The 26,531-nt window shown below is 41.7% G+C and overlaps 1 protein-coding gene and 2 pseudogenes across 1 annotated transcript in view; all 3 read right to left on the bottom strand.

The window, feature by feature from the left end:
• Window positions 1-26,531, bottom strand: part of Arfgef3 (ARFGEF family member 3) — a 160,768-nt gene that overhangs the window by 56,657 nt on the left and 77,580 nt on the right. Inside the window, exons 9-14 of the mRNA XM_047557835.1 lie at window positions 22,738-22,842; window positions 21,588-21,921; window positions 11,828-11,940; window positions 9,923-10,833; window positions 1,642-1,808; window positions 428-593 (exon numbers count right to left, since the gene is read on the bottom strand). Of these exons, the coding sequence (XP_047413791.1) occupies window positions 428-593; window positions 1,642-1,808; window positions 9,923-10,833; window positions 11,828-11,940; window positions 21,588-21,921; window positions 22,738-22,842 (1,796 nt within the window). The remainder of the gene's footprint in view (window positions 1-427; window positions 594-1,641; window positions 1,809-9,922; window positions 10,834-11,827; window positions 11,941-21,587; window positions 21,922-22,737; window positions 22,843-26,531) is intronic.
• LOC124988415 (tetraspanin-13-like) lies at window positions 14,110-14,744 on the bottom strand (annotated as a pseudogene).
• Window positions 15,384-18,601, bottom strand: LOC124988416 (GTP-binding protein 10-like; annotated as a pseudogene).

Consider the following 26,531-nt stretch of genomic DNA (forward strand, 5'->3'; position numbering starts at 1 on the left):
CTTACATGGACAGGAAATGGGAATAAGGCCAAGTTTAGGGTCAGTAGTTTTGTACTGCTGGTCAAATCCCAGGAGCAACGAATGGTAGAGGGCCTCTATGAGCACGTGGAGCTTCCCATAATAACTCTGGGCCTTGAGTCCAGAAAGCATTATGTAGCCACTGAAGAGGCCTACAGCCTTGCACCAGAGTTGAAGGTGCTACGTTTGACCCTGTCTAGTGGGACACAGTGAGCCCGACAGGTTCCCCATGGTAAAAGGACTGAAAATGCTTGTGAGGTTATATTTATGACACTTCCCTGGAACTGTCACTGACTACCAGAGAAACTTGTGGATGTGGTTTCAAAGTCTGCTTGAAGCACAACTTCATACCTGAAAGAGCCTTTGATTACAAGGCTTCCTACCCTGCCAAGTGGAAAGAGCCACTGACCGGTCAGCATGGTGATGAGAGGAAGGCTGTTGTCCTCCGGGCTGCCCCAGTAGCCAGCTTCTCCAAGCATGTTTCTCTCAAGCACCTGGTGGTACAGCTCCTCGATCCAGGCTTGGGAGAAGACCATCAGCACCCCGCTGGTCTGGACCTGTTTCATGAACTCTTTCTGCAGAGTGAGCACATTAAAAGGAACCCACATGTGGCTCTCTGCAAATAAACAGGCTCTCGAGCTGCCTTTTCATGTCAACCACCTCCCCTGCCACTGACTCAGGGCTTTTTAATTGAGCGGGGGGAGGTCAAGCGGGGAGAGGCTGAGATGGAGAAGTTCCAAACTTTGCGCAGCTCCTCTCACTTCTGGCATCGTTTGACAGACTCCTTGTACAGAGACCGTGGAGAAGGATAAGATGCAGCATTTTACTTCTTACTCTGCTGGGTGGGAGGGCCAGAAACAGCATAGCCACCTTTGACAGCTTCCTCTTCTCACTGCCCCAAGAGTCCAGAGATGGGATGTGCTCCCTGAAGGAGCATACACACCTCAAGGGCCACCTGACTATCCTCCTGCTCTACTGCTTATCCTTGGGAATGCATCGTTTATTAAGAAGACAAATGGCCGGTGTTTCCCTTCTGAAGATGCCGTGCATTCAGCCTTACAATCTGCTATTAGAGGACACCACAGAGTGGCTTGCTCAGTTAAGGAGCCCAGTTACTGCTAATCAGTGTCCTTCTCAGTCAACACCCTACAGGAGCTGCTGAATGATCAGCAGTTGGCAGCCTCAGTTCTGGCTCATGGGTAGGTCTGGGAATGTTCTAGAATACCACAAAGAGGTTGTGTAACAGTACATCTTCATTTTCAGGAAATTCTCTGTACATCTCCTGATCTCTGTGTGTTGATTTTTTTTTTTTTTTAACGTGCTTTACACACGTTTGACAGTGCCACCAGATGAATTACTGCCCCATTGGCAAGATTCAGGGTTCTTCCCTGGCTACTGTCCCGTGGCCAGCTCTGGAGCTCACAGCACTGTGCAAATCGCACACCTGTGCCCTGATGCCACCATCACTTTCCGCACTTCAAAGCTGTGTCACGGGCACCAGCCCTGCTAGCAGTGTGGACCAGAACACACTGTGCTGATCCTCTCCAGGCACCGAAGCTCAGCTGTGCAGCCAGGAGGCTGGAGCCTGTCCTTGGAGCAGCCACGGTGAGAGGGCACACTCACCATCATGCCAGGCGCCAGGGTTGGCCGCTTCCTGTAGTAGTCACCGTGGGAGAGCTTCAGGTTGAGGAGCAGGGCGCAGTGCGCGGCTGTGTACAGGCTGTCCGCGTTCATCAGCATCTGGAAGCACAGGCTGCTGCTCCCGTCAAAGCAGGGGGAGTGCATCATGCCTAAGGGGGATGCAAACAGGTGTCTGCTGAGCCCCGTGTCCAGCAGCCGGGAACTGATCCTCATGATGGACCCTGCCTGGGGCAGAGCCTTTCTACGCCGTGGTGTGGCAACAGCAGCCAGCAAGATGCTGGTAGGACCAGACACACACACGTGAGGAGGAGTGTGGATCTGCCTGTGCTGATTCTTGATCTGTACTTAGCAGCTGCAATTTTGGTAAAATCATTTAAGCCCTCTCTCACCTGGTTTTCCTAAAAATAGGGAGAATAACTGACTATGTTCTATCCCTGGCTCAAGCTCTCCAGTGGCTTCCCATGACAATATAGCACAGCTCCAACCTCTCCCTCCCCTCTCCTCCTCAGTTCTGCAGCCTCCTAACCTGCTGGCTCTTTCCTCACCACACCCACCTGGACCTGCCTCAGGATCTTTGCATCACTTTTGTCACTCTCCAGAATGGTCTCCTGAAGATCACCTGATGACCGGCTGGCTCCTTTGATTCTTTCAATTCTTAGTTCAAGTGTCAGTTTTTCAGAGCCCTTCCTTTCGATTCCAACTAAACAGTATTCTATCACAACCTTAATATTCTACTTCCTCACCCTGGTTTTTGGTTTTTTGTTTTTGGTACTGAAGATTGAACCCAGGGGCCCTAAGTCACTAAGCCACATCCACAGACCTTAGTTTTTTTAAAAATTATTTAGAGACAGGGTCTCACTAAGTTGCTGAGGATTTTGCTAAATTGCTGAGGCTGGCTTTGAATTTGCAATCCTCCTGCCTCAGCCTCCTGAGCTGCTAGGATTACAGGTATGTGCCACTGCATCTGGCTCACTCTGCATTCTTTATGCCTCAATGACATTTATTGTGTCCAACACTATATTAATAATGTGTTTAATTTCTGCCGGCACCACTATTACATAAGACCTATAAGAAGGTATGACTTCACTAGTTTTGTTCGTTACAGAATCCCCAGTGCCCAGAACAGTGCCCGACACATAATAGACCCTTACAAATTTTTGTTGAATGACTGAATAAGAATGAATTAATAAGACTATTATGAGAACAAGAGGCAACCATGCATGTAAGATGATTAGAGAAGTTACTCTTAAATACAAACCTTTCGAAAAGCTAAATGTAGAATTTCCATATGATCAGCCATTCCACTTTTAGTTATATTTCCAAAAAAAAAAAAAAAAAAATTGAAAGCAGGGATTTGAACAGCATAACTCCTAATAACCAAAAGGAGGTAACAACCCAAGAATCTAGCAATGGACAAATGGGTAGACAAAAGTTGGCATGTGTATAAATGAAATATTATTCAGCCATAAACAGGAATGGGAGTTCTGGTACCTGCTACAGCATAAATTAACCATGAAAACATTAAGCTGGGATGGAGTTGTGGCTCAATGATAGAGCACTTGCCTTGCACATGTGAGGTACTGGGTTCGATCCTCAGCACCACATAAAAATAAATAAAATAAAGGTATTGTGTCCACGTTAAAATGTTAAAAAGGAAACATTATGCTAGGTAAAATAAGTAAATATGTATGATCCACTTATATGAAGTACCTAGAATAGATAAATTCATAGAGACAGAAAGCATATTGGAGGTTACCAGAGGGGAGAGGGTAGTTTCTATTTCATATGATTTAAAAAGAAAGTTCTAGAGATAGTGGCAATGGTTGTAAAATATTGTGAATATAGTTAGTGCCAAATCACACATTTAAAAATGATTAAAACAGCAAATTTTAGCATCCCATACATTTTACCACTGTTAAAACAAATAAAAATGCAAAATATCAAAAACAGTTAATTGTGTGCACCAAATGGTTAAACTATGGTGTGTAAGTTTTATCTCAATTAAGCCATTTTTTTTTTTTAGAAATGGGGGAATAAAGAGGCACAAAAGCATGTAATAGCTATTGGTTTGTTTTCCACTATTTTTTTTCTTAAAAAATGACATACGATATTTTAAACTTAATAGGGGTTTCATTTTGAACAGTCTCTGGGCTTTGATATAAATTGAAAAAAAAAAAACATACACCCAAATGAACTAATCTCATGCTCCAAAGATGGGCTCATTCAGCTGGTGCGCTAGTGCCTTGTTCAGACTTAGAGAAGAGAGCCTGGGGTGAGGTGTGTTACCCCTCAGCTCCCCTGCATCTGGTGTGACGTTAGCTCTATTTGTTCCGAGAACACTCTGAGGCTGGATTTAGGGATGTGGGTGAAACAATCCAGGCTAAAATATGTGCAGCAAGTTACACAGCCTATTCATTCCTCAGACCACATCTGAAGTCATCCTTTCAGCAGAAATACACCTCTGAAAGGACATGTTGAGGTCTTCTGGAGTGAACAGTCAAATAAATGAGAAATACAAATTTACAACTGGAATGTTGACTTATGTTCCTGTGAAGTTTTAAATGAATGTGACTGTAGGAAGGCGAGGGCCAGAAAAAGATTTTGAAATTGAAAAAAACTCAAGACCTTTCCAATATTTTATGGTGGGAGTAAGCATGTCTGGGTGTGCGTGTGTGTGTGCATGTGTATGCAGGTGTGTGTGTGTGTGTGTGTGTGTGTGTGTGTGTGTGTGTGTGTGTGTGTGAATTCCAGCAGAACCACCATGGACAGTTTGAGACAGAGTGCTGACAGAATTCTGCTGCTACCTTAAGATTCCTGAGAGCACTTCATGATCATGGGCCACGGTGCATTTTCAAAAGGAAGGTCAGGTTGAGAGCAGAATCTGAAAATTCCACTATCCTTGGTCAGGACATGAAATTACACCTCAGCCCCAATGGTCCATGGGAACCCCCAGCACTCTGAAGGTCCTGGTGGGGTTGTTTCCAGTTCTCTGGAAGAGATAAGGGTCTAAAATTGATCTCTTTGCATTGTAAACCAAAAAGCAGTATGCAGGGATGGGCATTTAAGTACCTTGGATCATCCGTGAGAGATACATTTGAGTCTGTGAATAATGGGTGGGGGAAGAATCTGTACTGATTTTAGACATCATTCATAACTGCTTTAAAATTTTTGAAATTAGTTACTATTTTCCTTGCAACGTGTTTCAGAAAATTGAACACCTGCTCAGATGATAAAAAAAGGGAAAAAGACAGCTCATGTGTCTATACACATGGGGTCTCAGATAGTTAGCAGAGATGCAGCATGCTCCTGGAATGCGCTGCTAGCAGATGAACCCAATTCCTAAATAATTTCTCTGACTTGTTGGCAGCAACCTGTTGGTATTAGCCCATATCTGTATGCAGGTTAATTTCTTCAGTTACAAAGAGCAAGTGAATTTGTGAATAAAACAAAATGAGGGATATTCCATCCACTTAAGGAAAACAACCATTTTTGTGCTATACCAGATATAGTTCACTGGTAATAATAATAATAATGGAAAGAATCCAATGGGTACAATCAATTAAATGCCAACTGCCTAAAACCAATCTCTTCTCATCTATTATTTCATTTAATCCTACCCAAACATTGTTTACCAGCAAGGAAAGTGCCTCAGAGATATTGACTAACTTGCCCAAAGTTATACAGCGAGAAATTGGCAAAGGTTTTCTGGGTCTAAAGTACAGGTTCTTTGCAGCATGCCATGCTACCCTGGCTTGTAATGTTGTGAGAAGATTCTGCTGTTGCATGTCACTCTCTAATCCTCTATTTCCCAAGTGTCCTTTTGATTGGTCTCATTGCAGTGTTACCCAATTTGGAGTGACAAACTAAAGGAACTTTTAACATATTCTGGTTTTCATATTTGTATTTTCCAGTTTCAATAACTGAAGCTCATTCTGTCCCTCTGCAACTGAAATGCTCCTTATTATCAGGAACAGAAGGATAGATCACCTGCCTGACTGGTTACCAGTGCACAAATGGATACAAAATAAGCACAAAAGACCCCTAAGAGTCTCTTCCATGTCAAGGAAATATGACATTTCTTTTAAAATTAACATTAAATTCTTCATTCAAAATATTTAACAGAACTCGAGTATAGAAAATAACAGTCTTGCTTCTCTTGAACCTCAGTGATAACGTTCCCAGCAAAGCTCACTTCCTTGATATGTCTGGAAATAAAACCACAAAAAAATCATACTGTATACATCGTTTTGTAATATGACATTTTCCAAGAACACATCCTAGATCCCTCTTCATATTAGCACTTACAGATCTGCCTCATTCTTTTTGATGACTGTGTACATGCCCTGCATGGTTGCCTGGTGATCTAAACAAGTAATGTTCACCTGGTGGTCATTTCTATTGTTTCCATTATGAAAAAAAGCTGAAGTGATGAAACTACTTTTAGGATGCGTATTTGTGGGATAAATATCTAAGAGCTGAATACATATATTAATTTTAATAGATACGACCAAAGCATCTTCCATATAGTTTTATCCATACTATTTGTTCCTCTTACCAGCTGTGCACAAGAATGTTCTTACAGTCACTCTCACAATGCTGTGTGGGCATTCTCCACTTTCTAAGCCTTTATGCTAAGATTATATGACTCTGCATCTCTTAGAATCTATAGTTCCAATTTTTATATAACACTCCTGCTTTGTTTCCTGGTAGAAGTTACAAGAAATTATGCTTAGAGATTTGGGAAAATTACACAGAAGTAAATAAAATCAATTCGCAATCATGCCATTCTCTATGAGTAATATTAACATTTTAATGTTAATCCTGAATTCCTCTTTTAAAAATCACATTTTGACCATTTTCCATATCCTTCATTATTACTCAAAAACATTATTAAAATGGCTGTATAATGCTAATGGATGTACTATCACTCATTTAACCTTTCCTGTATTTTGGAGCATTTTGGTTATTTCTGATATCATTACTGTCAAACAATGCTACCATATAGATTTCTATTCATGTATCTCTGAGTTCCTGTCCCCGTAGTATGCATCCCCAGGAGCCATCCATGTCTTTTGAGCCTTGGACAGCTGTCCCACATTTTCTGTGCTACAGCTTTTCAGGGCAGATCAACTCCACGGGACTTTTGTGTTCTTGAACAGCACAGCATTTCCTAAATAATTAAAAAGCCTCCAAGAGGAGCATGTAGAGAAAAACTTAGGGGTCCACCAAAAAGAGCATTAAATACACTGTAGTGAGTTAACAGAAATCAATGTTATAGATTCATCATAAATCACACTTTCAAAGAATATTTAAAGACCTAAGGAATATGCTAACAAGATATTAAGTGCAACATAAATTACAAGATGACACACATTACATTCTTTCCCTATCTACGTGCATGTGTTCTCTCTCTACCTATCTGGGCACTGGGCGTGTGACAATTCAGAGCCTGCTCTCTGCAGCCACAGGGCTCAGGTTCCCATCCTGAGATCAGTTCTTCCTAGCTGTGGTACTTTGGGTGACTGACTACTCCCCACATCTCAGTTTCCTCATCTATAAAATGGGGATAACAGTTCTGCTGCCTTATGGGATGTCAAATGAATTCATATGCCTGAAACCCCTAGAGAATGTAGGGCACACAGGAAGGGCTATTTAGCATCAACAATTATTGCAGATACATGTAAATGAGCATATTTATATGCTGAAAAATGCCTGTGAAAAAAGATGCCAAAATATGTCAGAGACAACCTCAAGGTGATATGATTATTGTTTGTTTTTATTTTGTCTTCACAGTATTATATTCTACAAATTTTATATTCCACAAATTCCAGAGTAGTACAGAGGGGTTTCCTTAGCTTACCTATTCTCCAACTGTGCTTCTGGAATACTTCTCTTCCTTTTTATTAAACAAATAATAATGGCACTTATCCCTCCCTGCAGCTCCTCGGTATCTGCAGAGCTGGCCGGACCAGGAGGAGGGTGGATGATAAAGAGCAGGGGCTTCCAGCCTTACCAGAGCATCCCTGACCCCAGGCTGGCAAGGAGGCAGCAAAATCATGGGAACCCCAGTGCTGTGAACTGGGAAGGGGGTTTATTGGCATGTAACAGGTGAGAGGCTTCCCTTTACAGATTTGCAAAAACTCTAGCTTTGGGTTTGATCCTGGGATGGGAACCTGAGGGAAGGCAGAGACCAAATATCCTGCCAGCTAGGCAGGTGGGGGTCCGTGGTCAGATTCATTTTAAGTGTAAGGAAGCAGTTATTTCTTGCACAACTGAGATTCATTCGTGTTACTCCATCTTTTGTAAAATTTGGTAAATGATAAATATCCTATTGCTGGCAGCCAGCCTTATATTTAATCAGAGTAAGTCTCAAGGCTAACTGAAACACTCGTCTAAGGAACAGCACCTAAGTAAGTGCCCGTGACCCTTTCTAGATTGCTGTGCAAGGCTGGAGCTTTCTTTTTGTCCTCAGGAGCTACCTTACATAGATGCCACCTTGTTCTACACAGAACCAGACAGGCACTTCTGCAGCAATCATGGCTCAGGTCAAGTGCTGTCTTTATAAAAACCCTTTTTTGTTTTCAAATTTCTACCCCATAAGAAACTTTGTTTTAAAAGAAAGGCTCTCTTGAGGCACATGGAATCAAGGAGTCTCATTTCAATGGCACATTAGCTGTATGAGAGTAGGGGTCACTGGGAAAGGCTGAGTGACATGATTTAGCCAAGAAAGCAGCCCCTGCTAACAGGGCAGGGGTGAGCTTGCAATAGAAGTTTCTGGCAAAAGGTTTGAAGTTTTTGATGTCGAAATGGATAAACGAAGCTGGGTGTGGTGGTGTATACCTATAATCCCAGCTACCCAGGAGGCTGAGGCAGAAGGATGGCAAGTTCAAAGCCAGCCTCTGCAACTTAGTGAGACCCTGTCCCAAAAAATATAAAACAAGAAGGGCTGGGGGTGTAGCTCAGTGGTAAAGGGCCACTTGTACTGTGTCATACTGCCTACCCGCCCTCACCAACTGTGCAAAAAAGTCAAAGATCTGGTTGATGACTCAGTGGGGTTTTTCCTCCTATTTTTACTTGTATAACTTTCTCTTCAGAGAACAAAGGAAATCTGCCATCTCCCTTGTCTCAGTATAGCACCAATGTTTCTCTTTTGTTAATTAATAATCTTGGAGTTGGCCCTTGCAAGGGGAGCAAGAGCAAGGGCCTTGGTTCAGAAGTGGCCACAGGCCAGCATCCAGTGGCTTCAGCTGACCCACCACCATAACCAGTGCCATCAATCAAACCAAAGTGGGTAACCAAGGAGATGTACCTTATTGGTAACAGGACCACAGATTGACAGGTCTACAATTTGCACCTAGAGACCAACTCCTAAATGGTAAGAGCACCGTGGATGTCATTAGATTTAAAAAGGCAAGTAACTTAATTACAATCACTAAAAACTATATTTAGAAACAATGAAAAATTTATGAAGTCTTTTTCAATGTATGGATTTCTACATGTAAAAAATAATTTCATACAACATATTGGGTCTGATGGGATATTTTATAGACCTACGTAGTTTGGGTCAGTTTGCAACTTCAGAGTGCCATGTAATATGGCCACATTAAAAAATATTAATGCAAGCAAGCCCTGTTTTGCATGTCTTAAAAATAAGCATTAACTTGAAAGATATAAAAACACAGACTCAAAGATTTACTTTAGCCTCAAATTTTATAAAAGACCTTGCTGGGATTATATTTCTTAATTCTCCTAAGAAATGAGGGAGAGCTTTGGAAGTCAGTATTCACCATAGTGATGACTCATTTATCTGAAATTACTAGAGGATGGTGTTTATAAACATGAAGTTATCTGAGAGCTAAATTTCATATATGAAATGCTGAGACATGCAGTGGAGGTTTTATATGGATAATTAAAATCTCAAACAGAAGACTCTCTATATAGTTTTACCATTTCTTGATGCTCAGGGATATAGTCATCACAAGCTGCTGCAGCACTGTGCTCTGACACCCAGGTATTCTGGGGGACCTGCAATGTTTTCTGGGCTCTTGCCTTGCCACAGGGAAGCCCAGCAGGTCAGAAGCCCAGGCTGTTGAGCTCCTCTGTCCACGAATCTGCTTCCACTGCTAAGTCTTATATTCCTCTGCTCCCTTTAAACAGAGGAAACCCCAAGATTCATTAACATGGTCTGAGATTCCAAGCTGCAAGCAGGATGACCATGGCCAAGGAAGGCAAAGGGTTCTGAACTAAAAGATGGTTTACAAACCTGAGCAGAAAGTGGAGGCAAAGTTCTGGAGGGCCGAGTCCACCTCTTCCACGGTGGAGAGAGCCAGGAGGCGGGGAAGGAGGCCTTCCAGGGACTGCACGAACAGCCTGGCGCTGTGCTGGTCGGCTTCCTGGTTCTTCAGCAGTTTGAGAGACAGAGCTGCTGTTCGCAAGGACCGGTGGCCCAGGCAGTCCCTCGGGGTCTGCTCTTCGTCAGCCAGTGAACAATTGTCGGACCCGATGTCGGACACATCAGACCTGCCGGAGTCCTTCTCTGCTGCCATCGAGTACTGATCACAGGAATCGAATTCTGTCCTCGACAGGTCTTGGTCATCCACACTGAAGTTGCTCTCACTGTACCTAGATCCATAGGACCGCATCCTGCAGTCCACGGACAGGAAGTTAGTGATGTCGGGGTAAGCCACCGTGTGGCTTCTTTGAACCACGTCGGGCTGGTCCACTGCCTCCGGTTCTGACACTTTGCCCAGCGTCTCCTTGTCCTCCCTGATTGCTGGTGATTTAAGCCCATTCTTGTGGTTCTCTGTGTGGTCCTCGGGGGTCGTCTGGCCCAACTCTCCCTCCAAGGTGGTCTGCCCTGTGTCTGTAGTGACACTGATGCTGATGTCGGGGCTTCTCTCGTTCCCTGACTCCCACGGTGTGTGCTCTGAGGACAGCACTCGCCGCTGCCAGCGGAAGTCAGCCTCGTTGATCTCCATGGAGTCTCTGCTGGACTCGGCCCCGTCCCTCAGCTCTTCCAGGCGCAGGAGCAGCAGCTGCACTTGACCCTCGCTCAAGCCCTTGCCCTGGCTGAGCTCGTCCAGGGCCCCCAGCAAGGCGCAGACACAGGACACTGCAGCGTAGCAGGCTTCAATGCCGCCCTTGATGCACGCTTCGGTCATGCCATCCATGATACTGCACGGCATTCAAGGGGGGAACAGCACATGCGTGTGGAAGAGAAAAATGTTCCAGATGAACAGAGTTTTTAGCCTAGCAAACTGAGTAGCAGTCAAAAGAGGCTGTCTAATGAGCATTAAGTCAAATGATCTGGACGGTGAATCAATAAATGAAGCTACCATTCTTGGTTAAGAAAACCTCCAGGTAAAGTGGCCCATCTCACATCACACTCCCCCTTGGCTGGCTGGTTTATCAAGGTACAAATGAAAATTCTTGAAGGAAATTTATAATTTTCCTAAGGACAGGCACTGAAAAAGCTCACTTTTGTATTTTGCTCATTTTTTTTTCCCACTAGAAAATAAATACAATGGCTACATGATAATGTGAAACTTTCTCTATAAAATAAACATTCCTGAACAGATACATGTCAATACAGCTACTATAAATCATATAATATTCAGTTTTCCAGAGAGGCTATGTGTGAAGGAATTCTACCGCTACCATACTGGAGATCAAAAAGTTCTTCCCTAAAACAACTCCAATGAATAATTTTTGAACATTTCATTTTATATATCTGGTGTTAAGTCAATATGAAAATAAGGAAAGTTGTATGATTATAATAAATTGTGATGTCTTTTCCTACAACTGGTAAATGGTGATTAATAAACATGCACATTTCATATAATGCAGCTTCATGAAAATTTCAGGAATTTGGAAATACAATGAAGAGAATTCAGAGAAGCTGTTTTCACCAAGCAATTAGATCTAAAAGGGGAAGTATCCCTGGGTATGGTGGCACACACCTGTAATTCCAGCAACTTGGGATGTGGAAGCAGAAGGCTTGCAAGTTTGAGGCCAGCCTCAGCAACTTAGTGAGGCCCTAAGCAACTTAGTGAGACCCTGTCTCAAAATTAAAAAATAAAATGGGTTGGGGATGTGCCTCAGTGGTTAAGTGCCCCTGGGTTCAATCCCTGGTACCAAAAAGAGAAAAGGGGTGGGGGGAACATCATACAGTTTGAGAAGATCCAAGTGAGACTTTCTTTTTGAAATTGATCTTTTTCTGGGTTCTGGCTCAGTGGAACTGGGACCTGCCAAGTCGCAGAGACGCTGTGGGCTCCCGAGGATCTTTAGGAAAAAGGGGAAAAACATAACAGAAAAGTGAGTATCACCAAAACCACAAAGTTTTAAAATTGTGAGAACAAATTAGCATGTTCTTTCTACACTGAGTGATACAGTGTAAGGAGAAACAACCATAGCATGTGCATTCGCTACCTGAAAGCTTGGCACCAAAAGCCCTCTGCTTTCAGACTCCCCCCCCCCCCAGATTTTGCTGTATTTTCATATATATAATGAGGTATCTTGGGGAGGGGATACTAAATTCATTTATGTTTCCTACTTACATTAGACATGCAGCACGAAGTTGATTTATATAATATTTTTAATAAATTTTGTACATAAATCAAAGTTTCAGGGTATGGGATTTTCTACTTGTGGCATGATGTCAGCGATCAAAATGTTTTGCATTTTGGAACATTTCACATTTTAGATCAGAGATACTAACTATAAATTTTATTAAAACTAATTATAACTATAAAATATTAATAAAATTGATTAAAGCATTCTTCTTGACATATAGAACATATCGGGCTCCCCAGTTTCCTAGTGAGGACTGGTTCAGACAAAGATAATTCTAAGGTATTGCTTAAAAAAACAAAAACAAATAAAAAGGCTGCAGCACAGACATAGAAAACATTTGCTTTTCTGTTCTGAGATGTGGCTGAAATGTCACTTTCCTGGACTCTGTCTTATTTTGTTTTCAAGTTTAGCTAGCTGGGTGACTGGTTTGAGAAGTATGTTCTCTTTCTATTGTCTGGAAAAGTTCATAAAATATCAGAATCATCTATGCCTTCAATGCTGGATAACTTATTTCTAAAGACATATGGGGTGGTATTTTTTTTTAATGAGAAAATTTAAGCTACTGATTCAATTTTAATGATAATAGAAGTACTCAGGTCCTCAATTTCTTTTTTGAAACAACTTTTGAAAAGTTGCATTATTTCCTTGGGATTTATCCATTTTATCTAAGTTTTCAGATTTGCTGGCCCCAAGTTGCCTTAATACCCTCCCCCGACTGCCTCAGTGCTCCTAACATCCATAGCTGGGTACATCTTTTTCATTCTTATTTCTGTTTATTTGTACCTGTTCTGGAATTTTTCTGTTACTCTTTACAGAAATTTTCCCATTTTATTGTCTTTTCAGAGTCTTAACACTTTCTGCTTTATTGATCCTCTGTAATATATTTGCCTTTTAAAATACTTTCAATAACTTTTTTTTCTTTTTTCTTTTAAGGTTTCCATCTTTTAATTTTTAACATAATATACAGGACCACGAGACCATTTCAAGTTCAAATTATGGGAAATATCACTCAAATATATTTTGATTTGATAAGTTGCTATTACAATACTGAGAAATTTCATGAAAAAGTTATTTAACAATTTTTAAGATAATCAGATACTTTTTTGCTGCATGGGCCAGTGCATTAATAGTAACTTGTTTAAAAATGCAGTTTTTTAGACTTCAAATTATTAAAAAAAGAATATCAAGATTATATAGATACATGTTCTGAGTTATGCAAACTCATTCCATTTTTGAAAGCTGAAGGTAAACATTCTACATTAAGCACTTCATGAGACCACTTCTTCTTTGCATTTACATGTAAATGTCAGAAACTAAAGCACAATTCCCTAAAGACACAGCTATTTCGAGAATACACTGGTGTAATCATCAGACTACTAGATCTAAATTGCCACTTTTATACTAACACTTTTCACCACATCTTTCCTAAAAATATCTTGGGAGTTTAGATTTTCCTTATTGAACTGAACATAGTAGAATCTCTTACTGACTTTAATAAACTTTAACTCCTTCCAGCAGGAACTATCTACACAGCACAGTGCTACATATAATTATTCCAGTGAGATGTGTATTTAGTTTTGCAATGTGATCAACACAGTAGTGCCATACAAAGTTTTCTGCAGGTAAAAATGCGAGGGAAGGCCATGGTGGACAAAGCCAGGTACTGAGTACAGTAGATTATAGGTACCACTGAGGGCCAGAGGATACCACAGATTTCAGTCTTTCCTTAGCAATGGAAAAAGAAAAACATCTACAGAAACATAAGAATGAAAATATATAATTCCACTGTTGATAATAAAATTTCCCAGATACTATTTCTTTTGTTAAATGGGCAAACTAGCTTCATTTAAAATTAGAGAATGTGAATACAGTCAGAATTCAAAAGACTTTCCTTGTTTTCTCATCAAGGAATGCACTAGGGTTAGCATGAGGATCCTTCTGGTCCCTGTATCTGTAGGTCAGCCCAACCTCCAGGACCTCTGTAAAACTGAAAAGGAGGCTGATACCACAAATCTCAAAACTTTTCCAGCATGTTCTCCTTTAATTGGAGCACACAGCAAGCACCGGTGGCTACTTTGAACACAGCTAGCCAGACAGGTGTCATCTAGGTTAAAACTTCAGGACCCATAGCAGTTTAACTTTCTCTGGATGTCATTTCGAGCACTTGCTATTGTTCCAACCAACCTCCAGAAGCTGACTCTGTTGCTCCTGATTCAGGGATAAACAAGCACACGAGACAGAAAACTAAACAATAAATACAAGGAGGGGAAGAGGAGAATACTCATTTAAAAAAAAAAAAAAAAAAAGCAACATCTGATGGTGTTTTACAGCTCTGATCAGCCCCACTGATGCAATCAGAAACAAGAAGATGCCCGCTGCAATGACCAGGCCAACCTTCTGCAGAATGCAAATCATCCCAAAGTCAATGCCCCAAGCAGCAATTCCAATCAGCAACAGACTAACCAACGTGAGAGCAGGCAGTTCTTGGAACAGGCAGAGCCCCCACCAACCATCTTGGAGCCAATGTGCCGGCAGCTTCAGGTAAATTCCACTTGGGCAGGTCTTCCAGGTACACACTTTGTCCTTGCCTTTGGTGGCGGACTGAGGCAAGACAGCAGTGCAGAGACTGGGGCTGCAATGTGCAGCACACCAGCTCCAGAGGGAGCCCCAACCTCCACCACTTTTTTCATTGACACAATACACTATATATTTATCACATACAACATGATGTTTTGAAATAGGTAAACATTATGGAATGGCTCCACAGAACTAATTAACATATGTATGACCTCATAGACTTTTGTGTGTGGCGCAAATACTTAAATCTTACTTTCTTATTAATTTTCAAAATATGATGGAATGTTACAGTCACTATGTTGTACAAGAACTCTCTAGAATTTATTCATACTAACTGAAACTTTGTACCCTTTATACCCAACATCTTCCTGGTCTCCATTCCTCCATCCCCTGGTAACCACATCATTCCACTCTTCACAAGTTCAAATTTTTTAGATTCCACGTGGAGGTGTGATCATGTGGAATTTGGTCATTCTGGGCCTGGCTTACTTCTCGTAACCTAGTGTATTCCAGATTCATCCATGTTGTTACAAATGATAGGACTTCCTTCTTTCTTAGAACTAGTTTTATTAGATTTAAGTTATATCATTTCTGGAACTAGTAATAGCATGCTTTCATGGTGGCTCAGTAGAAGCTCTGGAAGGCTCATACATTAAGCCACTGGTAGGGTACCACATCATCTTCCTGGTTGGTGAGATCATCTAGTGGTTTTCTTAAATGGTTCTTGAATTCTTCAGTTCCTTCTCAGGTAACTGTAGAGATGGGGATGAAATGCTGGGATTTCAAAGTCCTCTTTGGAGTCATGTTTTTATTTTTCAAATAAATGTAGAAAATAGAAATAATAATTTTTTTGTGGGGGGGGCACTAAGTAAGGTAAGGTGACACAGATACTGTAAAAGAAACTTTCTGCAGGATTCTAGAGTGGGTTCATCATTTCATGAAATTTATTTGGGGCATCTGACAGATCCATTTTATTCATTGATGGGAGTGCAGGTTTTGCCTGAGTTTCCTCTTTGTACATCTCCAGTTGTTTGTAAGCGATAGTATGGTTTCAAAGGCAGTTCTATATTGAGTTTGGGAAGAAAGCTGAAACCTCTAGTTGTCTGGTTCTTTCTCTATGCTTGGGAAACTTGTGGACAGCCCTTTTGTTCATAAGTGCTTCTCTGGGAAACCTGGGAGGATCAGCTCCTGAGGTCTGTTTGAAATCACTGTACATAATTATTTCAGCTTTGGGCTTTAAAGTTATAAAGTATAATCTGCAATGGCAGGTTTTGCATGAGAAACCCAATTTAGTGAAGAGGATTTCCCAGCATTTCAGAATCCTACTAGGCTACTTCAGTTATAAGCATTACATCAAGGTGCATCACTTGTTTCTGACCTTTCAGTGGAAGACATTTGTTATTTACCACCAAGCCCACTTTCAGCTACCCACATTCTGTCTTCCTCTTCACTGAGATCTCCCTGCTCACCAGCTATTGAAGTGTCCAGAAGCACTGGGATTCTATAGTCTTCTCCTTTGGAGTCTTTAAGCACTAATTGCTCTTCCTCCATCCACCAACTATTGCTGAGGAAATTCGTCTTGAAGCTTCTTACAAGTCCTTTTTATGGGCCACAACCCAGATGTCATCCCCTCTTCCGCCTTAATGGGAAGTCTTAGGTTACCAATGAAACTTTCTGAACAACCTGCCACCACAACACACTGTGACTGCAATGGCCCAAGATCTGTATCCACTTTTTATCACATTACATCTTGCTTTTATCTTTACTTTGCCTCTTTCCTGCTTTTTTGACATTTATTTTAGTCTTTTCCCCAGTTACCTTAAATTGGAAAATTAGGATGTTAAAGTTTTTTGCTCTAATATAAGCCATTAAGCTAAGAGTATCCTTCAACCAACTGCATTAGCAGCCTTCCCACAAGTTCTCAGATACGGAATTTTCATAATTGTTCAGTTTCAATCAATTTTTGTTTTAATATGGTAAAATCTTTACAGAAAGTGTCATTTTGAGGTTAAATTATTGAAGGAAAGACTGGTGAAGGAAGGGTTTGTGGAACAGGCATCCTGTGACCATGTCCGTTCATTTTCACAATGATGTATACTCCAAGCAAAATAGGAAATGGTATATAAAGTATACTAAGTAGAAATAGCCATATTTTAAGGGGCTCTCTTCTTTTTTTTTTTTTTTTTTTTGCATATTTCTTTCTTACTACAGAATCAGAAATGTTTGCTCTCTGGGAAATACAGAAATAATGCTTCCACCTTTTCCCCACATTTCATTGACATCAAGACAGAAATGATTGGGCTGGGACTAAATGTCATCCAGGTCTGTCTCTCTCCCCCATCTCCCTCTCTTCCTTTTCTTCTCCCTCTCCCCACAGGCCTATACTCCAGGGGCTAGACCTATGGCTCTCTATCTATTTAACTCCTACTAAAAGGGTAAGTGCATTTCAAGGGACAGGAGTTTTGCTTTTGTTTGGTGCTAGGGATTGGTGCCAGGGCCTTGTGCATGCTAAGCAAGTGCTCTATTACTGAGTTGTGTACCCCCAGTCACAGGCATAGGGGTTTGAAATCTCAGTTTCTCTTGGGATCCTACTACATTCTCTAATCTAACTTTACTAGTAACAAATGAGACATTATATTTCACTTCCTACATTAGTCTTGTGTTTATTTGTCAATTGCTTCAGAATCTGGAGGGGAAGGGGATGGAGTGACTTGGCTTCTGAAGACCTTTGACAAATAACAAAAGGCAAGACCCGTTAAGCTTGGTAGGTGTGAGGGACATGGGGTCAGTGGATGAGCCAGGTCTGATGAAGAATAGGAATTCCTTCTAAACCCCAACCACAGCAGAGACAAGAGGTGGCCAGTTGTACTTTTTCATAACTGACTTTTGTGGGTAAAAGAGGGAAGAGAAAAGAGAATGTACTTTGAGAACCACAATGTCCTGTATGTTTTGGATCAACAGGTACACAGTGCTCATGGCAGAGTGACATACTAGAATGAGAACAGGGAAATAATAAACCAAGCTTTCAAATTCTAAAAGGCTAAACAAACATCCTGGGTACTGAGTGACTTTCTTTGTATGCACAAACCCTGTACCTTTTGGTATCTAGGTTACCAAATTTGCAAAATTATGGGTTTTGCCAAATAAAACAGAGTGTTTTTCAGAATAACCTGGGCCCCATTCATCTGCTGGACTCCCTGGGGCAGCACTGGCTGGACACACTGCTCAGATTAAGCTGTCTAATTCTAACCTTATCTCTGCAACATGATCTGGGAAACTAGAAAAATCTGCGAAAAGGGGGAAAACAACTGATTTCCACTACAGTAAAGAAATTATTTAAAATACATTTAGCACATTCAAGATCTAGTCCTCCCTCAGTACCCCCAGGGTATTGGTTCCAGTACCCTCTGTGGATAGTAAAATCTGAGGATGCTCAAGTCCTTTATCTAAAATGTCATAGCATCTGCATATAACCTACACCGTACTTTATACTTTAAATCATCCTTGGACTACTTATAATGTCTAATAAAGTGTAATGGTTCTTATTCTGTGTTGTTTGGAGAATAATGGCAGATGCAATTTTTGGTATAGATACAATTTTTCCCCCAATATTTTTGAGTCATGGTTGTTTGAATCCTCCAATGTGGAGTCAATGGAAAAGAAGTTTTGACTGAATTTCCTTAGCAAGCAGATGTCAAATGGCTCTACCATGGGCCACAAAAGCTCCAATGTCTATGGGCAAAGGAAAGGCTGTGGCTGCATTCACAAGAGATTCCTCTGTCTCCAAGTCCATCTGTCATTAAGTCAAAATGTATTAAACACATTCCGATTTAAGCTTTGTAGTGTTACATATTAGAGGGAAATACATAGAAGAAATACATACAGAAATGCAGTTGAGAAGACATTGTGAAGCAATCAGCATGTTGGAACATATAATCAATTGTTAAATGGTGGCATGGAGTTTTAAAAAGAGAAAGATCAGTGATCTGAGGAATCAGACTTAAAGGAGGATGATTTTGATAGCAAAGAGGCAGTTGTACTGAGAACACCTGGATTCACTATTAGCCTCACTATTGTTCACAAGATATAGAACTCTGGACAAGTGACTTCTCTTTCTAGAATCTCAGCTTCCCCATCTGGAAAATGAGCATACTGACTCAAGGGAGTGAAGTGTCCACAGGGTCCCACCTGTTGTAATCACTCACTCAAGTCTGTGGAGTGGCAGTGGCCCATGAGAATAGGGGGCAGGAGACTGAATAGAGGCAGGAAAGTGGGCATTAGAGTGGGTTAGTCAGGCAGAATGGTGCGTCCTGGGAAATGATAAGAAACAATGTAGTGTTACATATTAAATCAGAAGGCTCTGGAAACAGCAGAGCAAATCAGACTTGGTAAGAGTACCAACAAGGAGCCACTAGAGAGCCCAGGCAATGGCAAAATTGTTAATAGTGGTGATTTAAGAACAAGTTGTATAAGACAAAAGGAAAGGGGTAGCAGAAAGGGAGGTGAGCCAGAACTGGACCAGCTATTTCCAGCCTTCATATGCTTTATTTTCCTCTTCCTTATGGGAATAATCAGTGCACCGCAGATCTGACATTTTACACTTATAAAGTACCTATGCACACTGTGCTGCACTTTGAGCTTGTAAACTTTGGAATATCCTAATAAAGTACAGATAAGAAAACTGTAAATTCAGATTTAAGGAATGTACCTACTCTCACCTAGATGGTGAGTGACAGGAAGAGGGTTTGAATCCTGACTCTCATACTTGGGCTTGAGAAGTGGGGAGTTGAACCAGGGTCAGAAAATCATTTTCTGGAATCATCTGTACTGTCATATGAGTGTCAAGTTCAGAAATAAGTGAGGCTTAGAATAAGACCCTGGGCCTTGGGTCAGGGAGATCAGGGTCCGAACCTTTTCTCTTTCTTTGAATCTTGGGGAATTATTTGACCTCTTAAAGCCTTAGTTTCTTTGTGGGACAGAAAATCCCTTTCGACTGGCTTCACGTGTCAACGTGGATCATCCAGTGGAGTAAAAATCAGAGTCTCTCTTGTCTCCTCCTGATACTTCCTCCAGGTAAAGGGGGAGCTCTGACCTGACTGGTGGATTTAGAAGGAGGAGCAGAGCAGTCTTTCTCTTTTCTCTGCTAAGTAACAAGCTTAACAGAAGCAGGGCAGGTCCCTGGCAGAGGGTCCCTGTCATCTGGGTGGTGACATCCAAAGCTGCGATGTCCTCTAGCCTAATGGTGATCATTTCCTAAAGCTGTCCTTTGGATTGCCATTGCCTGAAGCTGTGGAGGGAAAAAACAGCAACACCTTTTGGTAACAATGAAGATGACATAAAACCTTACAAAGTTACTACAGACATTAAAGGCAATATACATGAAGTGCCTGACAAATAGGAGGAAATTAAAAAGTTGGCAATTATTATTGTGTGCAGATTTTCCTAAGCAGCAAATAAATTGAAGCCATTCCTTCATTTCAAGAAGTGTTGGGTCAGAACTTTCCACTATTAGTCAAATTTCATTAAAACAATTGAAAGAAACAATTCAAATTTTATTCTTTGTTCTTTGATCTCAGTTGCAAGAGTGAGGATGACAAAGGACCATCAGTGAAAGTGTGGCACTAAGATGCACATACGTTGCCCACTGCTGTGTGTCTGAGGCTCTACCAGCTCAGAAGTCAACCTGTGGTAAATGTTGCTGTTCTGCCACCTGCAAGAGAAAGTGCAACTGGAGTCCCAAGCTGAAAGGTGACGCACCACCTGGACTGGCAGAATGAGGGACCTAGGAATCCAATACCACAGATTCACCTGTGGATTCTGGGAAGGAACAACACCTAAGGCCAGGAGGGCAGCGGTTGCCCCAGCCAGCTCATTTTAAAAAAATTAATGATTGATTATGTAAGAAATGTTTAAAATTTTTAAAAATTAAGTTTTTAGAATTTGATAGCAAATATTGCTTAAAATGAATGAACCATCAACAAAGAGATTTCATTATTCTGATTTTGGGGGGTTAGTTACCCTAAGGAAATATAACCTGACCTTTATAAGTAAGACCATAGAAACAAAAATTCTGATCTTCCTTCCTTCCTTCCTTCTTTCCTTTCCTCCCTCCTTCCTTCCTTCCTTCCTTTTTCTTTTTTTCCCTTTGGGGAAAAAAGCAGGAAATCCTTCTTCAAAGTACCTTCCTAGCAACCCTCATTCTTCCTCAAAACCATGAAGCAGCACATTGGAATGGCAACTGCCAGCTGAACAACCTTTAGGTTCTCATTGAGGTTACGGCACGTTTGGAAGAAATGAGTCAGCAGGAGGGGGACAGGCAAAGGGATTCCTTTTAGCAAGAAGAGATCAGTAAAGCTCTTATTATGGATAATGCACAACCTGAGTATAAAATCATTTTGAAGTCCAATTTTGGCAAGGGTGAGTAACCCAATATTTGCACAAACAGCACCTAAGCTAGCAGAACACACTCGTCCTACGGCTCATGCGGGTGCACGTTTAATGGAGTTTTAACAAACACGTAGCTAATGATCAAATGGCTTTGCCTCAGTGAGTGTTACAAACCCCGCCTTACCCTGGCTCCCAACACATACACACACACATACACACACACACACACACACACACCCTGATTCTAGAGCTACAGTCTGTTCCTGGATTCGAAAGGCAGCAACTAAGTGCCAGTAAGTGATTAGCAAACATTCTGGGTGCATCCTGAGTGCAGGATTCTGTGCTGAGCCCTCCTGGCAGGGCTGGTGGCACCACCCTCCGTGCCTCCCTACCTCTTTCATGATCTTGATGGCCTCCACGCGGTGCTGGGGCGGTGGATACAGCAGTACGCGATGATAGAGGGACTGGAGCACGGGCTTCATGGAGTCCACCGACCCCACCAGCCGGACCAGCTCGGCCGCGAGGTAGTAGATAGTGCGAGCCACGGGCCCACTGAGGGCCGGCGCTGTGCAGGAGCAGCCCGAGCCCCGGCCCTGGTCAGAAACCGCCTGGGAGGCGGAGTCCGACTCGATGCTGGCGCTGGCGCTGCTGCTGTGAGCAGAGGTGATGGTTTTGTCGCGAATGGGATTCCCCAGGATGACGACGAGAGCCGGGCAGAGGTTTTTCCTGGGAGGAAAAATAAGTTTCACTGGGAGCCACTTAATAAAATGTGCAAACCACCCTGGGCAGCACCAATGCCCAGTGAGTGCTGGGCTCCTTACTGCTCCTTTGTTGGACTATGTTCTGTTGTAGATTTCCAAGTGTCCCCATGCCTTTTGGGTCTATCAACATTATTTTTCCTCATTTCTCAGGCTAAGGTTTGCTAAACAAAATATCCAGAGAAGCATTAAGAAACCATCATATGTGAAGAAATAGGCTCAACATGCTAAAAACCTAAGTTTCATTTTTATTCTAAATAATACTCTCAATTATTTCTCATTTAAGAAGTTAATTTGAAATCCCATATGAACATCTGTCATTCAGCTTTCTGTCAGTAAGCCCAGAGACCCAGAGCAACCAGTTGGCTGCCTGTAGGGCCTGTTGCTTCTGGAAATCTCTGATTATAAGTAAGTGACTGGCTTTCAGGTTGAGAGAAGAATGACTAGGATAGAGGATAGTTCAATATCTCTTGCCCCTGCATTGGTTTCTGGTGCATTTATAGGCTTTTATAACAAACTGAGAACCCACAAAAATCTCCGGGTCCTTTCTTCATGACCCTACCATGTAAACAAAATGTAAGAGGGACTTGGAAGCATATTTCATTATAATAATTGTCATTCTCCCTCTCTGAATTTTGTTCTGACGCATATAAGTGCAATTCCTGCTCTTTCCTTACAAGACTTCTATGAAACTCCTGGTGGTAGGTCACAGGCACTGTGGGAAGGGGCGGAGGACTCAGCTTCAAGGAACCCCTGGAGTGGGGGTGTGGGAGTGGGTGCTCACCAGATGAGATCAGTGAAGCCCCTGTGCAGGTGCATGGAATGGGAGGAGCTGCTGAGCACGGACAGAATGCACTCCAGGTACAGAAGCTGCAGCTGCTGGCTGTCACTGTGGAAGCGCAAGACCAACAGGCAAATGCAGGTGAAACGCAAGGCAGAATTAAGGTGCTGGTGCTGTAGAAAAACACTTGAAAACACGTTAGGCATCTCTGAAGCACAAATCTGGGGGCCAGTGGTTAATATTATGGGTTGCATTGTGTACTTCCCTCGCCAAATTCACAGGCTGAGATCTTAATCCCCAGTACCTCAGGATGTGACCTTACCTAGAAAAAAGTCTTTACAGAGGTAAGCAAGGTAAAATGAGGTTGTTAGCATAGTCCCTAAGTCAACCTGAAAACATGGGACTCTGGACACAGAGACATGCATAGAGGGAAGATAATATGAAGAGACACAGGGAGAAAATGACCTTTGAGAAGCCACAGAGACAGCCGGGAACAGATCCCCAGGCAGCCCTCAGAAGAAACCAACCCTGCTGACACCTTGCTCTTGGACTTGCAGCTTCCAGAACTGTGAGAAAAAAAAATTTCTCATATTTAAAGTATCCATTTTTGGGTACTTTATTATGGCAGTGCTAATAAAGTAATACAGTTAGGCTGATTTTTTTTTAAAATTAAAATTCACTTTATAGAACAGTTTTGGGTAGATTTATGTAAAAATTGAGCTTGAAACAAGGACTTTACCCACCCTCACACACTGTTTATCCTACTATTACATCTTATATTAGTATAATACATTTGCTACAATTAACAAACAAAATTATCTTGTTAATGAAAATCTATGGTTTATGCCAGATATGCTAATTTTGTTTGTTTAAATCTTTCAAGAAAACCTTGACCACATTATCCTTTAATTGGTCAACACTTTCCTATTCACATTTGACCTTCTTTATTTATTGAGGAAACACTGTTTATCAATTTTTTGGGGAAAATTTATTTTCCCCAAAATTATTGTTAGAGGGTTTCTCAGTAGAGGAAGGTAAAAAAAAAAAAAAAAAAAAAAAAAACCTAAAAACTCAGCACATTCTTATATATACAGATTGTTTTCTCTCCAGCCCACTAGAAAGTATTAAAATCCCAGTAGGTGGTAAAAGAGACAGATAGTGGTGAGAACATTTTTAATTTTCAAGGACACACTTACTACACGTACATATCCTTTAAAGACAATCCATGTAGGAGGATTTTTTGGAATAAAATATTCAAAGAAAGGAGACATCTGCTGAAAAAATATTTTTGGTTATACCTCTTTTTTCCTAATTTAAAATAAGCAAATGCTTAAAGGAAGCCTAGGGTTTTCAACAGTTCAAATGACTCCCGGCAGAGGCAGGTAGAAGAGAAAGATAAGACTTCCGACAGGCCAACTAGACATTGAAGGAAACAGGGAGAAAAGAAAAGCTGACCATCCTGAAGTCCAGAAACTTAAATCTGTACACCTGCCACGATGAGAAAGATCATGCAACTGAAAGATAAAGGCCAGGAAGATGGAGACTGGGATGGGGGATCCCTCGTTTGAATGCTACGCCAAATTTAGGCTTAAAATTGACATTGCAATCTAAAACTGGTTGGCAAGTTACAGTCCAAGACAAACAGGAGACAGATAGTATGTGTCAACTCATATTCTAAAAAGATCTCCTTCATCCAAAAAGCTGCACAATGATTAAAATAATGCCATTATCTGGATAAAGGAATGCCACCTATATTTGGATGTACTCTACCACACCCTCTGAGGGCAGACGAGCGATGGGTCAGGACTGAGACTCCACAAAAATTATCACTGTTATTCATCAAGAGGAAGGTGATAGCTAGAGAGGAGTAAGAAAGGCAAGAAATAACTAGCCATTTGGGGGCCAGGTAAGTGCTTCCTGTTTCTAGGCTCTTCTTCCTTTGAGTGTTCCCACACTTTTGAACAAGACATAGTTTTGTCCTGAAACAACATGTTCTTCATTCTCATGGAACTAGACAGACATAGAAGTAGATCAAGCACTAATGGGGAAGTCTTGTAAAGGAGTAATTTAATACAACTATGAGTCCCTCTAGGAGGGGCTTTTCCTTAGAAAGATCCAGAAAGAATTTCCACAAGAAATGGAATCTTAAATGGAGACCTTAAGTTTAAGTAGGAATCTGTCACCTGGAGGAGTTGGGGAGTGGATGGGTGTGAATCCAGATGAGGAGGAGGAAGTTTGGACTAAGGTGTTCAGATGAAGCACAGGACATGAGGATGATACGTATAGGCAAGAGATGGGCTGGAGAAGGGGGTAGGGCCAGATGGGATGGGTCACACAGATTGTGCTAAAATGCCTGGACTTTATTCTGCCTAGAAGCATGACACCTGGATTTTTGTTTTAGAATGTTCATTCTGGATGCTGTAGCATGAACAGATTGGGGAGGGCAAAACAGGAGGACCACAATATCAACCCCAAGTTGCAATAGAAAAGTCATTTCTGGAAAGATGGCCTTCGCTATAGTCTCAGGTTAATCTTTCTGACCAATCACTGGATCCATTTCTCAGAACAAGAATTATTACATGCCCTGATATAATCTTTCTCAAACTGCCAGTCTAGCATCAGAAAACTAAAATAACTACAGAAAAATAAATTCTCAATTTCTGAAATAATCAAAAATAAGTCTAGAGAAAAGCTACTGTCAAGGTTCCTGTAAGTAGCTGCAAAGCATGCCACAGTGAATACCACAGCCCCAAGGCATCAGCGGGGCTGATGGGGAACACATCACCAAGGTAACTGGCCCAGAGGTCTCCTTGGAGACTGAACACGGCAGCTTTTCTGTGGGTTGCAGCAGTCTGGAGGATGGGCACTCGTGGCCGTGCATGAGTCATGCCATTAAGAGAGCTCTTTAAAATGTAAGCCCTTCCACCGATGCCCCTCACTAGATACATAAAAGACATGTACCTTTCAGACTTGCACAGCGGTTGGCAAATATGTGTCATGCAGAGGGTCAAGGAGAGCCTAGAATCCAGCCAACTTTTTAAAAATACCCAAGGGAAAAGTCTGCCCCGTTAGGAGGGTTTCCTGGTCTTTTATTTGAGCATTTCACAGTTAGGAGGTTGAGAATCTGCAGGTCTCCTTCTCAGATCATTGCTGACTTTCTTTCCAGGTGCAAAACCTATGGACAACGGCTCCCCGGAGTGGACCAGAGGGCTGTGAAGGCTGAGCAGCCCTGGCCTGAGCAAGGTTATTGGGTGGGCAATCCTGATAACATGGCAGCATGTTTGTGATCTCCAGAGTTCTTAGAATTCTTTTTAAAAACCATTTGACTCTGTCTTCCTTAGAAACAGATTTGAATTTAATTTGAAAAAGGAGAGAGGGAATTGAATAATTGTGTAAGGAGTCGAATGAAGTTAGAATGAATGACACACCCCTTAGGCTGCCCTCATTGATTCCAGGACCGCTGTGCTGTAGACTCTTGCCTTATACTCCGCACCAGGAGGAGAGGGAGGCTGGGACAGGGTGGCAGTGACAGACAGGCAGACAATGAATAAATATTACTCTAAGCCCAATTATCCTTCCAAAATTTCTTGGATTTAAGCAGGATCATGTAACTCATCTTGCCTAATATAGAACTCTATTAATACCACATCACCAAGGCATGCGGGTGAGCTGTGTCGTGTACCTTGATATACTTTCTGACTCTTTCTGAGAGACTGAGCATATCATGAATATACTCCCCTACCAAGGCAAAGCCCTATGAAGTGTCTGGACACTGATTTTGGAAATGCTTGTTGAGA

Source organism: Sciurus carolinensis, chromosome 7 (assembly GCF_902686445.1).
Source record: "Sciurus carolinensis chromosome 7, mSciCar1.2, whole genome shotgun sequence".
NCBI classification, from domain to species: Eukaryota; Metazoa; Chordata; class Mammalia; order Rodentia; family Sciuridae; genus Sciurus; species Sciurus carolinensis.